Consider the following 20,691-nt stretch of genomic DNA (forward strand, 5'->3'; position numbering starts at 1 on the left):
GTAAAATGTGGCTGAATGCTTACCCAAAATGTTAAAGCATTATACCAAGGCAGAATGCATATACATATAAATGCATGTATGTAAGTGTAGTGTCACTGAAGACTATGCCAGTAAATAATCTGCCTAGGACAAGTTTTTGGTAGACTTTTCCAAAGATAGCATGGTTTTGACATTTTCTGACACCAATGTATACTCTGCAAACATTGAATGTCTATTATGTATTAGACATTCTTCTTTGCCTTTGAATACAAAGATTAAAGGAAAGCAGAGTAAGATAAGCAGATGACTCAGTATGGTGGTGCAAAGATACTATGTGCCTTGCATGTAAGCTTTCAGTATATGTTGCATAAATACTTAGCTTGGGTTGAAAAATGTTGCACACAACTTGAGAGGGACATTTAATGTATACCTTTAAATGCCTTAACTACAATCAGCACATATGGTCATGAACAACAATCTCTTGACATTTCAAAGATTCCACTGACCAAACATTTTATGAAAGTGTTATTTCAAACTGATGTCTTGTGCCATCTTGAAGGGAGCATTTGGGTTAAGATGCTTGTTCATGTTCACATACTCAAATGAGCTGTGGCGTGGGTTCTGGGGCCAAGTGCCTGTACTGAGGGAAATGGCACAGCAGGGTGACTTTCGTTTTGATTCCCTTAATAGGCACCTGAGTAAGGGGCCTACGGGGCCTAACCAGTCAAAGGCTTCACTTGTTCTCTACTCGGGGAGTTGATACCAGAAACAAGAGGGGGCCATGTATTTTGCAGGAACTCCACCCCACGCCCTCAATCAGATGACTAGCTGGGGGAAGGATACAAGGTTGGAGAATCAGAGATACCCAAAGTCAGTTTCCAAAATCCCTGGGCTGCCTATCAATCTATTGTGATCTCTTAACCTGTTTTATTGTTTGCCACTTGTTTAAGATGAAATCTTGTGTTTAAAGTTATTCAACTAGAAATAGTCCTGATTTGTGCACACAGCCTAAAATACCAAGAAATGTATATTTTATTTCCTATGATTTTTTAAATATATTATGAATTATGATGTTTTCCAAATATAGAAAGGACACCTTAAGTGATAAAAATTAACTTTCTATCTGCACTGGAACTATAGTTTGAAGAATGGTTTGGTCTCCAAGTAGGGAAATCTCAGGATTCTAGGCCAGTGTTCTTTCCTCTGGCTGTAGGAGTTTGACATTTCTCTGGGCAAATGAGGCCAAAGTCCAGCAACTGTTTAGCAGAGAAAGGCTTCCTTTTACGATGTTGCTGGAGTGCTGCCGTAGATAGCTGGTAGAATGCGTGTGTATGCAACGTCATGGTCCTGTGGAACGTGGTGGTTAAGAGCACAGGATGTAGAGGAAACAGACATTTGCTTCCATCCCTGCTGATGCTTATCAGCAGTGTGCACCTTTGGCAAGTTATTCTGTTTTCTCAACTGCAAAAAAGCAGGGATGACAGTATCTTCCTTTCCTTTTTTATATAACTATTAGATAAGAGATGATCCTTACATATAAGAAGTGCTTAATAACCTGTAGCTGGGAATTGATCATCTAGATGGTGGTGCCAAGGATGATGACCATGGCAGTGGAGATGTTACTGCTTGCGTTAGGTCCATCACCTACCATAGCAGATGAGTGCATAGTACTTGGCGTAGTCGCTGAAACTTGCTGTGTAATATTGGCACCTTTCTTTCCTTAGATGGCAAGTAACACACTTCTTCCTTGGAGGATAGCTTCCAATGCTAATTCTAGAGGCAAATGAAAATAAAGCTAAGCTGAAATTTTTCAGATTGTATTTATCAAAATGTACTACTCTATGGAAAGTGACTAATTTACATATTGACATCAAACCCACTCTATTTTTCTGTTGCCAATATAATTTAAAGTAAAGGGGAATCACAGTATTTTGATGTAAGTTGATTTTTAATCCATTTTTGCCTGAATAGGCACAAATCTTAAGGGAGGAGCCCTCTGTAGTTTTCCTAGGGTAGGAGAAATAGCTAACACCTGCAGTGGGAACACGGTAGTCAATTTCAGTAACCATTAATCTCTTCCTTGACAAGGTGGTTGGAAATGCATAGTCCCTCTTCTTCCCATCTCTCTCTTTTTAATCCAACAGCAAAACATGCAAGGAAAATCTAGCAGCAGCATCAGGAAACAGGTCCCTGTTCTTATCACTTATCTTGAAAGGGAAATTAATACTAAGCAAACCTGAAATAGAAACCACAGTTCTAAGTTCCTCCTGTACCTCTCATTCTTTTTAGCAGAAAATTTGGGCTCATGGGTGCTCAGCCTGAGAATGCTGGTGTTTTGACTATGCCTTGGGAATGGCAGCAGGTAGCCAGGGACACAGCAGGGTCCAAGATAGATTTTCCCTACCAGATAGGTAAGATCATGATCCAGGAGGAAACAGAGGAGTATGATGGAGGGATTGTGTCCTCTGTTATGGTTAGTATTCCTGTTCATATTTTGTTGTGATGCTGAAATGTTGGAGAAGCAGCTAATGTTTCTTAAATAAACAAATGTACTCAATAATCTCTAAGTTTTGTTGAAGAAATTAGCACCATCTAAATAGTGTTTAGTAATTATATCAACATTACAATTCTCTGTTTTATTCTTTTGAAAATAAATATTTTGTGTAGACCAGCATTTTGGGAGTGTGCGTTTTTTGACACTTAGGTAGTAATATTCTCTGAATACTTTATCTTAATTAATGAATCATTTTTATTACATTTTCACTTGTGAAAATATTCTACATCTCCTGAGATATATGGCATGCTTGATTCAAGCATCTTTCTATCTAAATACCATAATGAATTGTCAAAGATTACCTGTAGATATTTCTTCTTCCAGGGTAACCTTCAAATTCATTGCTAGAATAAAACCTGAGAAGATATTGAGTAAGTATTGATGTTTAAATTATAATAGAATTATTAGAACTGATGTTAGTATAGCAAATAATATAGGTAAGCATTAATCTAATGAATACACTTATTGGAACTTATGTACATAAATCACTACTTTCATAGCTTCATTTTGGGTAATTTATTCTGAATTCCTAAACAATAGAGAAAGTTAAAATTATGCTTAGCAGCTTAAAAAATTTTAAGTATACTTTGATTCATTAATAATGAACCAGGATATAAATAAACTAAAAGTTTTAATTAATATCCTACCTTTCTTTTTCCATGACTATTACTAGTGTATTCATTTTACTTTGTTAATTTTGTTTTTGATTCTGAACACAATTTGAATTTATTTTACTGATACCCTGACAGTAGGTAAGTTTGCTATATCAGGGAATCTCACCCACATTGGATATCACACAAAGGGTGTGTTAATGTACCCAGATACACACCAAATTATGACAATATACTTATTACTTAGTTATTCAGGTACCAGTTCTAACCTATTTTAATTCAGTTCAGTGATATGATTTTCACTCCCCTGTGAGTTCATCTGAATCTAGCAATATAACTATCTTTTGTTCTTAGGAACAGCATAATAGAATGTTAAAAAGTCTGGGATCACAGTGCTTGCTTTAAGCCTCAGGCTGCTTCCATAGCTCAGGTAAATCTACATCCTTAATGTCATAAAAACTTTGTAGGCTGTAACAAAAAGAAGAAGCAGTAGAACACGCCTCATTCTTAGTATCAAATTCATCTTTTCTGCTAGCGTATTTCTACATGTCTTTACTAGCTTCACATGGTTGCAATCATCACTTTCACACATCATTGCAAACCACCTGTGACTAAACAACTAGGTATCTTCTCCAAACAGCCCTTCCCCACCAGCTTTCTGATCATGTGGCAGTTTCCCCAATGTCTTTAGCTCAGACACGGCTGCAGAGTCCACATTCCCACTTTCCAGTAACTCAACTCCTGCTCAAGCACCATCTGGCCTTGCCATCTACCCTTTCCTTGAATTCTGTGTTAGGCACTGTGCCAAGTGCTAAGCATGCCAAAGAGAAGGAAGCATAGTCTTGGCCCCGGTTTATACTTCATTGCCACTTTTCCAGGGCTGGTTTCTGTCACCTTGGACCTCCATTATGACCACAGTTTGGTCTGCTGCCTTAATCTTCCCTGCCTCCTGAACAAGCTAGACCTGAAATCAATCTCCCACATGTTTTCATCTTCTCATTCTCTTTACTCTGAAGATTCTTAAAATCTGAGAGAGAGCAACAGAAAGAGAGAGTGTGGGTAGGTGGAGGTTGGGGTTGGGGGAGAGCACTCCCATCAGCTGGTTCCCTCCCCAAATCCAAATGCCACCACTGCCAGAGCTGGGCTGTTTGCATCGAAGTCAGGAGATGGGAACTCAATACAAGTCTCCCATGTGGATGGTAGAAACCCAACTACCTGGGCAAGAAACTGGAACCAGGAGTCAGAGCATGAAATTGAACTCCAATGGCGGACATGGGAATCTTAGCTGGAATCTTAATTTCTAGACTGATTGCCCTAACTGGAGAAATTTTAATGGCAGCTCCATAGAATGTTCAAGTTCCTGGGCCATGATACAAAGAATTTCACAGATTGGCAAAAGGTTTGTGACAGATTTTGTCCAGTGAGCTTTGAATGATCTACCCCTTTTGCTCCTAGAATTCCAGTGAATGGCAGACAAATTACAAGCTCAAAGAGGACATACCTGGATTCAGCCTGCATCTGAAGAAAAAGGAGATCTGAATTCTTGATTAGTGTAGTTTTATCATAAGTGATTATTTTAAGCTGGTTTATTTAGACAATACATGTATGTGTTGGAATGAAAGTAAAGAACTGGAAGAAAGAAGTTCCGTGTCGAGGTTAATAAGAACCTTAGGTTTAATGTGTTTTAGATTGGAATCCTAGTCAGCCACTAATTGTGTGATCTTCAGCCAAATTGATTAACTTTTCTGAAAATCAATTTTCTCATCTGTAAATGTAAGGTAAGCATTTATATTTTACAGTATCTGGTACATAGTAACTACTCAATAAATGATAGCTGTCACAGATAATAATCTTATATAACAGTGAACGCTGTAAAATATTCTCCATGGAGTTTTGAAGCTTGTTCATTGCTTCAAGTGCTGAAAAGTAAAGTTTCCCTCTAGAACCAGTTATTGTTTAATAATTTTATACTTCTATATATTACCCATCAAATATCAGAAGGGAAATATCCAACCACTGAATTTTCTATATAGAATGAAATCATGTTAATAATTAAAGAGTGTGCTTTTTTACTGAAATCACAGATGTCTGAACTAAACTACAAAAACACTCTTAACTAAAACAGACAGCACGGTATCATCTGTACGTCCATTGGAGCTAATTAAAACCTGAATGGTGCATCCCGCGTGGTGTAATACTTACAGTGAATCCTGTGTTACTCTGAATATATTTATGGCCTCCCACTTGCCACTTGTAATTTGAATAGCATTTTCCTATAAAAAGACAAACATTATGTTGTGTGAAGCTGAGCGTTATTTGAGCAACCTCAAGTGAATGATCTTTGAGGAGATAAATCTTGGAAGGAACGTACCACAGTGTCTTTGATATAGTGAATATGTTTGTAGCCATCCTTGTCGCTAAATATTTTGTAGTATGAAATGGCATCATAGCTGAAAACTGGTGCTGAAACAAAGAACTGAAAGAAATTAACAGGGGTTATAGTTAAATGACAAACTGAACTAAAAACCATAACTTTCTAAAGCAACGTCTGGTCATATGTATGGGAATCAGAATGCTTGGCTTCCCAGTTTTCCGTCACTCACATCGGAAACGGCACTCTTTTTTATAGACAGCTTTTCTAGTGAGTCTAAGAAGTACTTTCACATTCCAAGTACTGTGTGCTTGTGACTGCATACCCCTGGATTTATTATGTTTAATTTGACTGGATTTCTATGTGCTGCAATTGCACAGTTTGAAACAGAGTGTTAAAGTTAGGAGAAAAAAGTTCTGGTGTTCTGCACATTAGGATGATAATTAAAGTTCCTAATAATGCAGCATACTCTTAGATTTCAAAATAGCTGGAAGAGAAAATTTTGAATGTTTCATTACAAAGAAACCATAAATGTTTGAGATGATGCATATGGTTATCACTCTGATCTGATCATTTCACAGGGCTTGCATATATCAAGTCTTCACTTTGTACCCCATAAATATGGACAATTATGTGTCAATTTGAAAAGAGAACCCTCAAAGGCCAAGTTTTTTTTTTTTAATAGGAATCACAACAACATGTCAATATTTAACCAAAGCAGACTTTAAAATGAGGTATTTGACAAAGAGTGACTTTCATTAGGGCTTACAGTGCTTTTAATTTTTGATTTGTCTGATGTCAAGCCCCTCATGGCAAGGATTCAATAAGGACATTTAAATGATGGAGGGCTTCTGGATTTGAGAGGAAAATGTTACCCGAGATGAAGGAGACTGACTCCTTCAGCTCACTCTGCCCACTGACCTCATTATCTCACTCTGGCTTTCTCCAAGGTATGCTGGATGCCTTCTGGGGCCCACTTAGAGCTAAGGTACTGCACACTCAAGAGCATGCCTTAGAACTAAACAAGCCCCATCTCAACATCTCAATGGTGCAGATAATTGAAAGTCTGCAAATGTCTTTACACAAAATTTTGCAGACTAGTGTCATGTTTCTCCCACTTAAATAATAAATTGACTTGTCTTCTAAAATTACCTACTTCTTATTTTGTTTCCTGATTATTGCTTGGTGAAATTATAGCAAGTTGTAAAATAATCAAATAAGGAAAGAGCTTCTTTGCATCATGCAGAGATGATATTCACACAAATCAAGTAAAACCAGTTCTCTCTAGCTGGTGTTCCTACATGGGATAGAGGACCAACATGCTTGACTCTCCACTGAGCCCATTATCATGCTGAGACTGAGACAGAGATGGAGACAGAGACCCATTCTTGAGCAAGAATCGAGCAGGGGTCACTGCAGACTTCTTTAATGGCTCCACATCTGATCCGATCATTGTGGCCTTTTTGATTAAATTGATCATTATTTCCCTTAAAAAGATTATGTTTGTATGACATTAAAATGTAATTTCTTTGATGTTGTATCTGTAGTGGGCTGGATAGTGTCCTCCCACCCCTAATTCACTTCCACTCAGAATCAGAATGTGACCCTTTTTGGAAAGAGAAGCTTTGCTGATTGAGTCAAGGCAAGAACTGAAGATATCATCCTATTGGATAAGGATGAGCCCTAAACCTGGTGTCCTCCTAAGCAGAAGAGAGGACAGAAGGAGACAGAGGGGAAAAGAATGTGATGATAGAAGCAGGGATAAGAGTGCTGTAGCTACAAACCAAAGGATGCCAAAGATTGCTGGAAGCTAGGGAAGAGGCAAAGAAGGTGTTTTTTTTTTTTTTTTTTTTTTTTTTTTCCTCCTGGAGCCTTCAGGGGGAGGCTGAGCCTGCTGACACCTGGATTTCAGATTTCTGGCCTTCAAAATGGTGAAAGAGTGTGTATCTATTCTTTTTAAGCATCTGAATTTGTGGTAGTTTATGACAGCAGTCATAGGAAACCAATACAGTGTCTCAAGCTTATCACATTGACACAGGTTCAATAAATCTGTTAAATTAAATAATCAGGAGGTAATTATCCTCCATACTTTGAGTTCCTATATAACAAAGCACAACCTCATTTAGTATGTAAAAAACCCTGAAAACTAATTTAGGAGCATAACAAACAGCACAGTTTCAGTGGATCACAGGCAAACTCATCATATCATGCCCAAGCAAGGCAAATATCTCATCACAAAGGCAGACTCCTAGTTGAAGTCAGTCAGGTGTCTCTGGGGGTTGCTTTGGTGTTTGCCCTGTAAAAGCTGGCTGCTCAAGTTGCTCTCTGTAGTTGTGGGATTAAGGCTGCCTGATTGATGAATTATTCTTCGCCCAAATAAACTCAGTGTAATTGAATGTATCTAAAGTTATTCTTTTGGCAAGTCTTTAACAAAATGAAAAATAGAATAGAGAAACTGCTGTCTCCCAATGTGATCTCTTAATTAGATTCTTTAATAATAAGACCGACCTTGGAAGGATTCCATGTACTGAGACCCAGGTATCTAGGTGAAATTAAGAACCAAGAGGACTCAAAGTGGGGAATTCTGATTTTCAAATTTGTAGATGGAATTTCATCATTATAGGTCTTTGAAAAAAAAATCACTCTGTCCTTTCAGGTTAAAATTTTACCCTCTTAGCCAAATGATGAGATACTTACTAGTAACTGCTTTATAATGTCTTCCTCTTACTGCTTACTCAAACTTATTTTCTGCACTGTCTTAATTACTAACATGGAAACTGGGTCACAAAACATTATTAAGATGTCACATTGAAAAAAAATTATTCACACACAAGTCATCAGATAGTTAAGGAAAGTTTACAAAAAGGTTTTGTTCTAGATTAAAACTTAAAATTTTATTTTTATTGAAAATAAGAAGTGAACATGGAGGGGTGTTACAAGATGCTAGAATCAGGCAAACAGGAAGACTATTTCTGCTAAGCAAAGACTGTTATCTCCTCCCCTTTCATTGCACACATTGGCGATAGCCGCTTTGGGCCAACAGGTAACTTGGATGAAGTAAAGAGAGTGTGAAATATTTCCGCATTCACTTTGCCAGAGCTAGGCCAGTAATGCATTCTGAGTTAAGTGCTTCTTGCAGCAAGTCACACCTGGACCCTAGTTAAGTGCTTATGAGCAGTTTGCCCTCCGTTTTAACAAGTCCTTTATACAGGTCTCTTTATCATGCTCAGATTTTCTGATAAACAACTCATCTCTATTTGAAGTGCAAAGCCATTTAAAATATTTTACTCTGAAGGTAAAATTATTTACCATAATGTCACATCTTGCCACAGTTGTTAAATATCTGAGGCTGCTACCTAAACTGAGTCCACATTCAGTCAAAACAGAGGCTTTCAAATATTAAGTAGAAAATTATTCTGAAACAAGGGATTTTCCTAATAGCCTAAAAAGTTGTAATAAATTGCTTAATTATTTTTAAATAATGTAAGGGTGACTTTGTGGTCTAAGCTTTATGCTTTCAGTGTGTATTCTCCTAATTTAAGGGGTTAAATACTAGGTTTTTGATTACATCCTATTTTGGTGGGGTCTGTTCTATGCAGGGTAAAAGCTGTCTTATTTAAGAAAATTTGTTGTCATTTTTCTGGTCAAATACCAAAGAAGTTAGGATGTTTATGCCAAATTAAAACACTGAATGTGTTAGTTCTGGAGGAACAATAATTATAAATAGAGTTCTCAGGGGAAACCTATTTGCTAGTTCTGTGGTTGCAACTAACAGGTCAGTTACTTTTAGCAAATCACTTAATCTCACTTCAGAGATGAGATTGAATTAGGTGTTTTCCAAGTCTTTTTCAGTTTAAATTTTGTTTGATAAATTCTAAAGCGCCCACTTATCTGAGATCATGGTTAAATTTATACTAATAGTACTGGCCTATACTTTATCTAAAGACCTTATAAATACTACTTGAGAAAATGTTTGAAATCCATACACATTCCTTGTTTTATTTTCTAGTTAACTTCATTGTCATTAGTTGGATTACAGGTCAAAGAAGCAAATGCTGGCCGGTGCCGCAGCTCAATAGGCTAATCCTCCTCCTTGCGGCGCCGGCACACTGGGTTCTAGTCCCGGTAGGGGCGCTGGATTCTGTCCCGGTTGCTCCTCTTCCAGGCCAGCTCTCTGCTGTGGCCTGGGAGTGCAGTGGAGGATGGCCCAAGTGCTTGGGCCCTGCACCCGCATGGGAGACCAGGAGAAGCACCTGGCTCCTGCTTTCGGATCAGCGTGGTGCGCTGGCCGCAGCGCGCCAGCCGCAGCGGCCATTGGAGGGTGAACCAACGGCAAAAGGAAGACCTTTCTCTCTGTCTCTCTCACTGTCCACTCTGCCTGTCAAAAAAAAAAAAAAAAAAAAAAAAAAAAAAGCATATGCTATGGCATCTGAGTTATGACCATATAAAGTTGTGACCTGACTTTTTTGGAAGGCAGCAGAACTTGTAGAATCTAATGGATACCTCTTTCAAAGCAAATGAGTTGGGAGTATATGAACTTACTCCTTTTAAAAGCTATTAGGACAAAGTAGTTTGGACAGTTCCTCTTCTGGAATTTTGAAAGGTTTACTGACTAACAGATGCAATTTAAGAAATCGAAATTAGTGCATATGATAAATAAATTGTCCCCAATAAAATTCTAAAACTAAAGATATTAAAGTGATATACACAAATGTCCCAGATAAAGAACTCATTTATCACCTAATTTTGGATTGGAATGACGTTTAATTTCATCTAGGAACCTCATCTCCCAAACAACACTTCTATGCCTTCATAGAAGGTATTGAAAAATGTTCTACAGCTTTACATGGTCATTTATTCATTTATTCATTCACCCTGTTCATGTTTGCTGAGAATGCAAGGTTGGTGCAATGCACATTTTAAAAAATTATTAAGGTGCAACTGACCTCAAAAAGCTTAAAAATAGATATGTATCATTATCTGGGATAATGTCTTTCAGAATGTTGTTGATATCATTGTTGATCAATTTATTTGTAAAATTGCATCATTTATATCAACTTATAGTAAACTTACTAAAATTATGAAGAACACAACTAAGGTTTTCAATGTTTTCAAGCATTCTTTCTTTCCCTCATTCCTTACTAGAAATTTTTGCAATGGTAGTAAATTAGTAAGCTAATATTTCTCTTTCCTTAAATTTTCAACTACTGATCTAGTAATCATATTTCTATAAGGTAAGTTTTTGATTTACTAAGAATCTACAAAATGTATAGAATACTTTTCTTTCACTGCTAACATTGCTAATGTTCCTGCAATATTTTATTCAATGGCAAAAAGTGAATTCAAATAGTACTTCCCAATTTTTTCTGAATTACACACTTATCCTTGGTATCTTATCATATCAGAATATAATTTACACTTGCAGTATACATTAAAATAATAACTATTTCTTAGTTAATGTTTAAAACTGAAGTATCTTTAATTGAAGAAAGTACAAATACAATAGCCTATAAACCAAAAATCACTGTAACAAGAAAAACGTACAGTGAAGTGCTTTTAGTAGGTGAAGATTTTCAATTTACCATTTATCTTTTCCTTAGCCATTTTGAATTTTTATATGGCTTATCATCTTAAAATTAACTCTGAATTGTTTCCCTTGTATCATGCGTTAATTTCTTAAACCAGGTCCTAACACTTTCCTTTTTCTTTACATAATGTGTCCAAATTGCAGAGGCATGGCTTCTGCAATCGCCCTACCAAATGCTAATTGAATTTAAGTGTGTACTTATGATAAGCAGCAGCATCTGCACAGCACTTATTCTCTGTCCTGTTTTGTATTCTTCATACATGACATAAGACATATTGATATTTCCCTAAAGCATAATTTTTACACTAAAACCCTCATAAATCACTGAATAAAGCTATCCAAAATGTCCAGATGTAAGCTTCACAAATCATAAGAAAACAAATATTTTCCTATTTGGTACCAAATTTTTACTTAAAAATTCAAATTAATATATATATATGTATATACATATATATATGAAATTCAGTTCCATTGATATGAAATTTATTGATGGACAGGTTGTCTTTAAATTATAGGACAACTAATATGTTTATTTTTCCTTGATTCAAATGGCCAAAAATTAATATAATTTTAGCAAAACAGGGATTGTGTCCCTTTTGAAAAGTGATCTTTATAGTATTAGTTTAAGAAGTGCTTATGGTATGATCAGCGAGCCAGTTGAAAACTCAATGTGTATGAACAATGTGGTTTGTTCCCAGCGGAATTCCAATAAGCATTGACAGTGAAATTTTCTGGCACAAAAATCAATGTGTTTGTATGTTTTACCTTGATAATTTTTTTCTATGAAAAACAAATAGTGCCAGTTTGAATACATTGCCAATAGTTCTTTGATAGCTGAGCATCTGTCCAGCTTCATTAAAATATAAGGAAAAGATAGCAAAATCATACTCCACCAGCCCATCCAGTTCTGCTTTCTTCTACATGCTCCTGAGTCTAAAAGACAAAAAGATCACATGGAACATGGTATTAGAGGAACATATTTTACTAAATATAATCTGAACATTTGGTATCAGTTAAGCTGCCCAGTCGGTGTACGATTGATTGCTAGTCAATAACATCAATCTTGAATTTAAGAGGACTATATTAACAAGTTTATCATTGCTATTGCATACACATGAGTAATCTGAGTGCTGAATTTTATTGCAGATCTTTAATGATTCTAGTCAAACCTTCCATGATGCAGTGACTTGGAGTTATCACAGCCGAAACACTTGGTATGTACTGGATAAAAGGAACTTCCCAGTAGAGTTCAGTTTAAATTCTTGGTTTTCTTAGTGTTATGAAGTAGCAAGAAATCAACAATTTTTACCAAATCTTATTCTGGCTTGTATTTTAGCATAATACAATTGATACATAATGCAATACACTGGACAAGTATAAGTAATTTCAAAAGAGTGAATAAGCTTTTCTAAGCGAATATCTAGAGAAAAGCTATTGTAGGTAGAATTAACAGTGTAGAGACGGGACCTGATTAGTAAATCACGGGTGTTTCAGTGTGATTTGGTGGAGGACAGCTGCAGGAGGAGTTAGAAGTTGAGAGAAGTTGCAAAGGTATCAGCAAGATCTGGGAGACACTTCTCCTGGAGGTAATCCCTTCAATGACTTCAAGTTCACAATTTGGAGACCATGACTGTGAACTATCATGACACAAAGAATGCACTAGAAGTGCATGAGATGGAAGGAAGCCGAGAGATGCACTGGAAGGCTATTGTTATGTTGAGAAGACAATGACAAAGACAAATCATGGTCTTGATAGTGAGGATGCAGCAGTGAAGATGTAGTCAGAAATATTTAAAAATTCAAATTCTCAGAAGTTAACTTTGAGAGTTACTGGCATGAGGGAACAGAAACCATGTGTATAGATTATTACACAAAGAGAGTAAATGGAGAGATGTGATTGAGACAGCAGGATAATTGACAGAACTTTTCCTCTTTTACTAATTTGGGAGCTAGGACACATTTTCCTAGCCTCCCTTCCAGCTGATGTAGTTATGTGATAAATTCTACCAATGGTGTGGCAGTAGAAATGACTCATACTTCCTCTAGGTCAAACCCATAACAGAATTCTTATGCATCATCCTCCATTTTCTTCATTTCACATTTGGGTACTAATGCTAAATTTTGAATAAAAATTTGGAATTGTGTTGAAAGTCAGTGGATGAAGATGGCAGAAATACCACAACTTGGGTTCCTGAATGACTATATGGAACAGGGTATCTCATCCCCTGACCCTCACCATACCCCATTTATGTGAACTCACTATTGAGTGGCTATGTAAATGTGCAATAAATTTATACTTTGTCACCCTACTGAATTGTTGGAGGCAGTTGTTATAGTAGTTAGCCTATCTTGCAAGTACATTAACTTGGAGAATAACTAAAGTTCTAGAGAAGTCAGAAGGAAAGCTAGAAAGAACAAGAACAGTCAATGAAGCAGAAGGAACACCATGAGAGATGGTACTGTCCTAAAAGGCAAGGAGAGTGATAAATTTAAGAACATAGTCTGGATTTTCAAAAATGAGGAAGGACTAGTGCCTCAAGGGAAATAAGTAAGATGAAACCCGAAGAACTAGTAAAATCTTTTTGATTAGTTATTTCTAGTCATAAAGGCAAATCTAGTTTTAATTTTTCAGGGGAAGACGAATAATGCAAAAGATGTTTCCTCCTCAAAGTATAAATTTCCTAACAAATCTCACTAACATAGTTACATTACAAGTAACTATTGCTTTTCCTGTTTATCCCTGACTCCCAATATGGATAAAATGTAACTAGTTCACTTAACCTTCAATACTGTGTGTTTACAGATGCACACATGTGTCAGTCAAGTATAGCTAGAAAATTCAACATTGTTATTCTTAAATCAGAAAATGTATCCCATGTTTATATCAGCCTATTTTAAAACAGGTTGTTTGGGAATCCTAAGGTTATTGAAACATGGTATTCTAAATTTAATCATTATTTTCTGGCTATAAACTAAAGTTTATATTCTAGGCACTTTTTTTTTTTTTTTGACAGGCAGAGTGGACAGTGAGAGAGAGAGACAGAGAGAAAGGTCTTCCTTTGCCGTGGGTTCACCCTCCAATGGCCGCCACGGCTGGCACGCTGCGGCCAGCGCACCACGCTGATCCGATGGCAGGAGCCAGGTGCTTCTCCTGGTCTCCCATGGGGTGCAGGGCCCAAGCACTTGGGCCATCCTCCACTGCACTCCCAGGCCACAGCAGAGAGCTGGCCTGGAAGAGGGGCATCCGGGACAGAATCCGGCGCCCCGATCCGGACTAGAACCCGGTGTGCCGGCACTGCTAGGTGGAGGATTAGCCTGTTGAGCCATGGCGCCAGCTTCTAGGTACTTCTACACTTCCCTGAATGAGCACCTTAAAAGCTCTGTCAGTTGCCCGGTGCTTCGGCTCACTAGGCTAATCCTCCGCCTGCAGCCCCGACACTCTGGGTTCTAGTCCCAGTTGCTCCTCTTCCAGTCCAGCTCTCTGCTGTGGCCCGGGAAGGCAGTGGAGGATGGCCCAAGTGCTTGGGCCCTGCACCCTCATGGGAGACCAGGAGGAAGCACCTGGCTTCGGATCCGCTCAGTGCACCAACTGTAGCAGCCATCTGGGGGGTGAACCAATGGAAGAGCTTCTTCTCTGTCTCTCTCTCTCTCACTAACTCTGCCTGTCAAAAAACAAAACCAAACCAAAACAAAACAAAACAAAACAAACAACAAAAAAAAAAAAAAACAAAAAACAAGCCCTGTCAGTGTAGATTAAAGTTGTCTCAGATTTTGATAAGTTAGAATTTCAGATTCTAAAATAATCACAGTTCTCAAATGCCTAGTTTTAAGAAGTTAAAACTGTATCTAAATGATAAATCTCACAGTTTTCAAACTAATAAAATTAAAGCAATAATCCCTAATACCTGGACTCAGTGAAAACATTGAAGATCTACTCATGCAAAGTTTTCTAGTCAGACCAATAGTTTTGAATTCACTAGCATACTCAAGCATATGCAAGGTTAGTCTATCCTCTTTTGCCTTTGATACTGCATTAAAGCCAAAATATTTCTGCTTTGTACATAAAAATATAAAAATAAAAAAGCTTCCAACATATTCTATCAAAATTATTCAGACTTTTTACAGACATGGAAGTAATTAAAAATATTTTTAGCCTGAGTAATGTTGACTGTTATAGCCTGATATATTTCCAGACTCACATGACTGTTTCCTTCTCAGTGTCCTAATTTCTAGATGGAATTCAGTGGTTTACTTTGAGTGCTCTGTGCTTGTATTTTATAATGTAGATTCATTTTACATTTTATTTAATGAAACATTTCTTCATAATTAGAAGTCTCATGAAATGTACCCATCAAATTTCCTATTTAAAGAAAACATTGTGTATTTCTTAGATTCTAAAATGAATACTTACAAACAGACACATTTAAAGCTTTTAGTTTGGTGAAGTAGTTTTCTGACTCATGAATTCAACAGATTATGTTTGGATTTGAGTAGCAGAAACAATTACAACTCAACAATAAATCTGTGCTTAATTTTCAAGGTTTTTTTTTTTTTTTTTCCTTCCCAAATGAGTGCTGTAGGGAGTACTCTACTAAGAGTACCAGACTAAGAAGATAACTTGATCCAGTATTTTGTGTCATGTTCTCAGTCATCAGCTTTAGATTTAAAAATAGGAATACTTGGCTTTCTTTTAATAATATCCATTTCTTTGGGAATTTATCTTTTTAAATTTTGACATTTATTAGAACTTGTCTTATTTGCAGTTCTCTGCTTGTTTTTAAGAAAACCTGTACTAGGTTTTTAAGAAAACCTAGTAGACACACTTTGTGTTTCATCTTCATTATTTTGTCTTTTTTTCTTGACTGCTGGTTTTGTAATACCTAAAAGATGGACTGTTATCCTAATTGAGCATCAAATGCCTAATTTTTCTAATGTCACATTGTCTCATTTAGTCTTTTTCTCTACTCAATTTCAAGGATAAAATCATGGAGGAAAACAAAATCCCATTTATTTAATAAAAATGATGGTGAATCCAGAGCACTTTTCTGCTAAGCAATTAAGATTTGAATGCAGTAATCCTAGCTTGATAGCATAATTATGTCAGCCACTAAGAACACCTCACCATTCTGCTTTCGTGGTTGGGAATACCATTAGTTTTAAAATATTTTACCTTTGGACAATCCCAGATCTGCCAGGCTTCCCTGAAATCACATATAGATAAGACTGAAACATTCTGGACTCTTTTTAGCCACTGCAAACATATTCGTTCATCAGTAACCCATGTGAGCCAACTGAAATAATAATCACTGCAAATAAATCAAAACAGTCAATCACAACCATGAACAAATATCAAATTCAAATAATTTCTTAATTTATTTTTCTAACAGATGCATTTTATTATTACAAAATATTAAAATATTGAAAATATGAAGAAAGTAAACTTTCCTTTCTATGGAGATAAGGTTTAAATATATACGCTGATTTTTAAAACTATCTGAGAGTTCATTCATCTAATGAGATTAAATCACACAAACTTTTCCCTTAATGTTTAAGTCTTAGAAAAGAATTTAAGATGTAGGTTGAAGTTACTGGTAAATCTGCAAGGGGAGAAACCACTAACCTGGCTGCTTTGTACAGAGAAATTCAATTTTCCCCTTTTAATTAAATGTGAGAGAGTTAAACACAGTGATTTTTGTCTCCAGTTAGATTTATGTAGGAAGCCAAGTTGTAGCTGTGACCATGGTCAGGCGTTAAAACTTGGTTTTATGTAATAACTGGAGACAATGTATATCCTATAATAGTATTTGACACATATCAGATGCCAATAAATGGCAGCAGTGATTGCTGACTCTGAACATTGTGGATATATTGTAAACATCAGCATTAAATGAGCCATAGAATTTTGGACACCAAATAACAAGGGTAGAAGGGATTCCAAGCTTACATCTACTAGTTATAAATCGTTAGGCCATTTACTTCATCCGCCCTTGCCTATGTTTCCATACGAAATTGAAATAATAATATGACCAGTTTTAAAGTTTGCAACAAAGATGAACTGAGGGGGGCAGTGCTGTGGCATAGTAGGTTAAGCCTCCACCTTCAGTGCCAGCATGTCATATGGGTGCAGGTTCCTGTCTGGCTGCTTGTCTTCTGATCCAGCTCTCTACTGTGGCCTGGAAAAGCACTGGAGGATGGCCCAAGTGCTTGGGCCCAGCACCTGCGTGGGAGACTTGGAAAAAGCTCCTGGATCCTGATTTCAGATTGGCTCAGCTCCAGCTGTTGCGGCCATTTGAGGAGTGAACCAGCAGATGGAAGTCCTTTCTCTGTCTCTCCTTCTCTCTGTAACTCTACCTCTCAAATAAATAAATACATAAATAAAGCTTTAAAAAAAAAAGATGAGCTGAGAGTGTCTGAAGTGCTTAAGAACTATGTCTGCTAAGGAATGAATATTCAAAATATGTGGACTATTACTATCATATTGTTAATATTTTTAAAGATGTTCAAACAGGCATTTTGACTCCTTATGTGGTGCTTTTTCTATCATTCCATTTGCAACTTAGGAAAATTACACTTTAAGAAAATGTATACAGTCAATTTTCCATCAACTAAGTTGGGATGAGGAATGGCAAATGACTCTAAAAATTTTGTCATTTTTGATTATTCAAGAGTGAACCCACTCTGGCAAGACCGAGCAGAGGCATCTAATGGGTTTCTTTTCCCCACTAGTGATCAATTATGCAGCTCAGGATGGTTCATAAGACAGGAGATCAAAACCCAAGCCTTGGCCTGGCAAGCCTTCAGAAGTGACAGGAGGTCTGACAGGAGGGACTTGGGTGCCCCCTCCTCTTATTCACTTCCATCAGAAAGACCACAAAGGGCTGATAGTAGGGGTGAGGGGATGGAAGATTGCTGTGGTCAGGCTAATCAGAGAAGGTGTTCATGGTGGGAAAGTGAAAATACTTCACCTCTCTGTGTCAAACAGATAATTCTACACCTATCTGATCCTCATCAGATAATTCTACAGTCAGACCATTGAAAATAGACAGCTTCCTAGTAAGAAGTATGAGTATTTGAAGAGAGCTGGATTATTACTTCTTGTTGATAATTCACATAAGATATACAGAGAGTCACAACCCTCATTTGAGAGAAAGTAATCTAGATTTGAAAAAAACATATGGGGTGAGGACTTATACAAATTTTATTGCCTATCTAATTGTCCAAAGTTTGCATCTGCATTAGAGGAAAGTGAAAATTTCATTTAGATTTACCACTGTGTTCACCTTTATTTGTATAAAGGAGCTACTTTATTTATTTATTTGAGAGTTAGAGTTACAGACAGTGAGAGAGAGAGAGAGAGAGAGAGAGAGAGAGAGAGAGAGAGGTCTTCCATCTGCTAGTTGACTCCCCAAATGGCAGCAATGGCTGGAGCTGGGTCAATTTGAAGCTAAGACTTCTTCCGGTCTTCCACATGGGTGCAGGAGCCCAAGGACTTGGGCCATCTTCTACTGTTTTCCCAGGCCTTAGCAGAGAGCTGGATCAGAAGAGGAGCAACCGGAACTCGAACAGGCACTCATATGGAATGCTGGCACTGCAGGAGAAGGCTTAGCCTACTATGCTCTAGCACTGGCCCCAAAAGGACCACTTTTAAAAAGGCAATTTAAGAATCTTATTTCTGACTTTTAACTTTGTATGTATGTAGTTTTGTGTGCTAATTTTAATTTATTTATTTTTCTCGTAGAGTGCACATCAAGCTCACTAGAAAGACATATAAACTCTGAGTAAGATATTTGGAAGTGAAGGTGCTTACGCTGTGGCATAGGTTAAGCCTCCACCGGCAGTGCTGGCATCTCATATGGGCACTGGACTGTCCCTGCCACCCCACTTTGGATCCAACTCCTGCTGATGCATCTGGGAAAGCAGGGGAGGGTAGTCCAAATACTTGGGCTCCTGCATCCATGTAGGAGACCTGGAAGAAGCTCCTGGCTCCTGGCTTTGGCTTGGCTCAGCCCCGGCAATTACAGCCGTTTGGGGAGTGAAGCAGCAGATGGAAGATCTCTCTCTTTCTCTCTCTCCCTCCTTTTCTCTCTGTATTTCTGCCTTTAGAATAAATAAATAAATACTAAAAAAGAAATTTCAAAGTTTAACGTTCAGTTAAAAAGTCACAAAGATGAGAAGAATCTGAGATTGATTACCTCGAAGCTATTATTGCTGGAACTGGCACTTCTCTAGGACCTGTGTGCTCAGGATAAGTGGTATCGATAATAAATATCCGAACAATAGGATTCTTAGCCCCAGCCTGCCAAGAAGATGGAGGTAGGTAAACTCAGAAAATCCCAATTATCAGCAACATTTTAAATACACGTCAGGATTTAGACATATTTTTGTAAGCTAATAACATTAAGTCTACTATTGTTGAAGACATTCAATTTATAACATGAAGAGGAATTTCATTTCAATTACAAAGGTTGTATCATTTGAGTGAAAACATATTTTAAAAGCTTAAGAAGAGAGTTGTGACTTACATGGAAAAATATTTGGGGTATGCAAATGTGATTCTGTGACCCAGTTCCAAGATAGAGCTCTCCCCATACTGTTAAGATGATCATAATAATCATCAATTATCTGCTAAGGAAAGTGCTGGAGAGGGATTGGTGACGGAGGAGAGGAGAAAGAGAAAAAATACAGGAAAGATACTATAGTTTGGTCTAAGATAATCACTAAGTCTCAATCACCTAATTTCTTGCATTACTACTGCCACCATCTCCAAAAGGTTGGGGAAATTTCAGTTCTAAATAAAAGGCCTGTGGGGTTTACACTTTTCTTGTTTTGTGGGTTCTGTGCTACTGTATTTCTAAAACTTACATAACAGTTTAGCTTATACCTAGACAAGCTTCTTAGGTGCCCTCTGTAATTTTACTGTAGTAAAAGAGAATCTTACAGCTGTAATAGTCTAAATCTACAAAGTCTAGGTAGCTGGTTCTCAATGACTCAATGCTTTTTTAATTCATGTAAAGAACTGTTCAGGGGCCAGCACCATGGTGCAGTGGGTTAAGCCCTGGCTTGCAGTGCCAGCATCTCATATGGCACAGATTTGAGTCCTGGCAGCTTCACCTCCAGCCCAGTTCTCTGCTGATGCACCTGGGAAAGGCAGCAAAAGATGGCCCAAGTGCTTGGGTCCCTGCACTCATGTGGGAGACCCAGAAGAAGCTCCTGGCTCCTGGCTTTGGCCTAGCCCAGCTCCGGCCGTTCCATCTCTCTGTCTGTAACTATGACTTCCAAATAAATAATTAAATATTAAAAGCAAACAAACAAAAAAGAACTGTTTAGTCTTTCATCTTCCAAGCTAGGACTTCCTTGGTCCTTTGCAACTGTCCCACCTCTTCAGTCTAATGCCAGATATTTCAGCAACCCTACTCCTCAAAGAAACATGAAAATCGGGACCACAGCTTCCCAAAGAGTGTCAGTCATTTCTCAATTCTTGGTTTTCTCATCTCTTTCTTCTACTTCCTCATCTCTTTCAGCACCCATAGACCTTCCCAAAGATCATTGTTCTTTTATATCTTGGGTCCAGGTATCAGGCTTCTCACTT

At 37.4% G+C, this 20,691-nt stretch overlaps 1 protein-coding gene across 4 annotated transcripts in view; it reads right to left on the minus strand.

Moving 5' to 3' along the window:
* Window positions 1-20,691, minus strand: part of FAP (fibroblast activation protein alpha) — an 83,753-nt gene that overhangs the window by 28,571 nt on the left and 34,491 nt on the right. For all 4 annotated transcript variants that reach the window (XM_062187407.1, XM_062187416.1, XM_062187400.1 and 1 more), the window contains 7 exons: window positions 19,295-19,398; window positions 16,273-16,408; window positions 11,991-12,035; window positions 5,516-5,620; window positions 5,347-5,417; window positions 2,836-2,889; window positions 1,628-1,752 (listed from right to left, as the gene is read on the minus strand). In XM_062187407.1, the coding sequence (XP_062043391.1) occupies window positions 1,628-1,752; window positions 2,836-2,889; window positions 5,347-5,417; window positions 5,516-5,620; window positions 11,991-12,035; window positions 16,273-16,408; window positions 19,295-19,398 (640 nt within the window). The remainder of the gene's footprint in view (window positions 1-1,627; window positions 1,753-2,835; window positions 2,890-5,346; window positions 5,418-5,515; window positions 5,621-11,990; window positions 12,036-16,272; window positions 16,409-19,294; window positions 19,399-20,691) is intronic.

The sequence above is a fragment of the Lepus europaeus genome, chromosome 1, assembly GCF_033115175.1.
Source record: "Lepus europaeus isolate LE1 chromosome 1, mLepTim1.pri, whole genome shotgun sequence".
NCBI classification, from domain to species: Eukaryota; Metazoa; Chordata; class Mammalia; order Lagomorpha; family Leporidae; genus Lepus; species Lepus europaeus.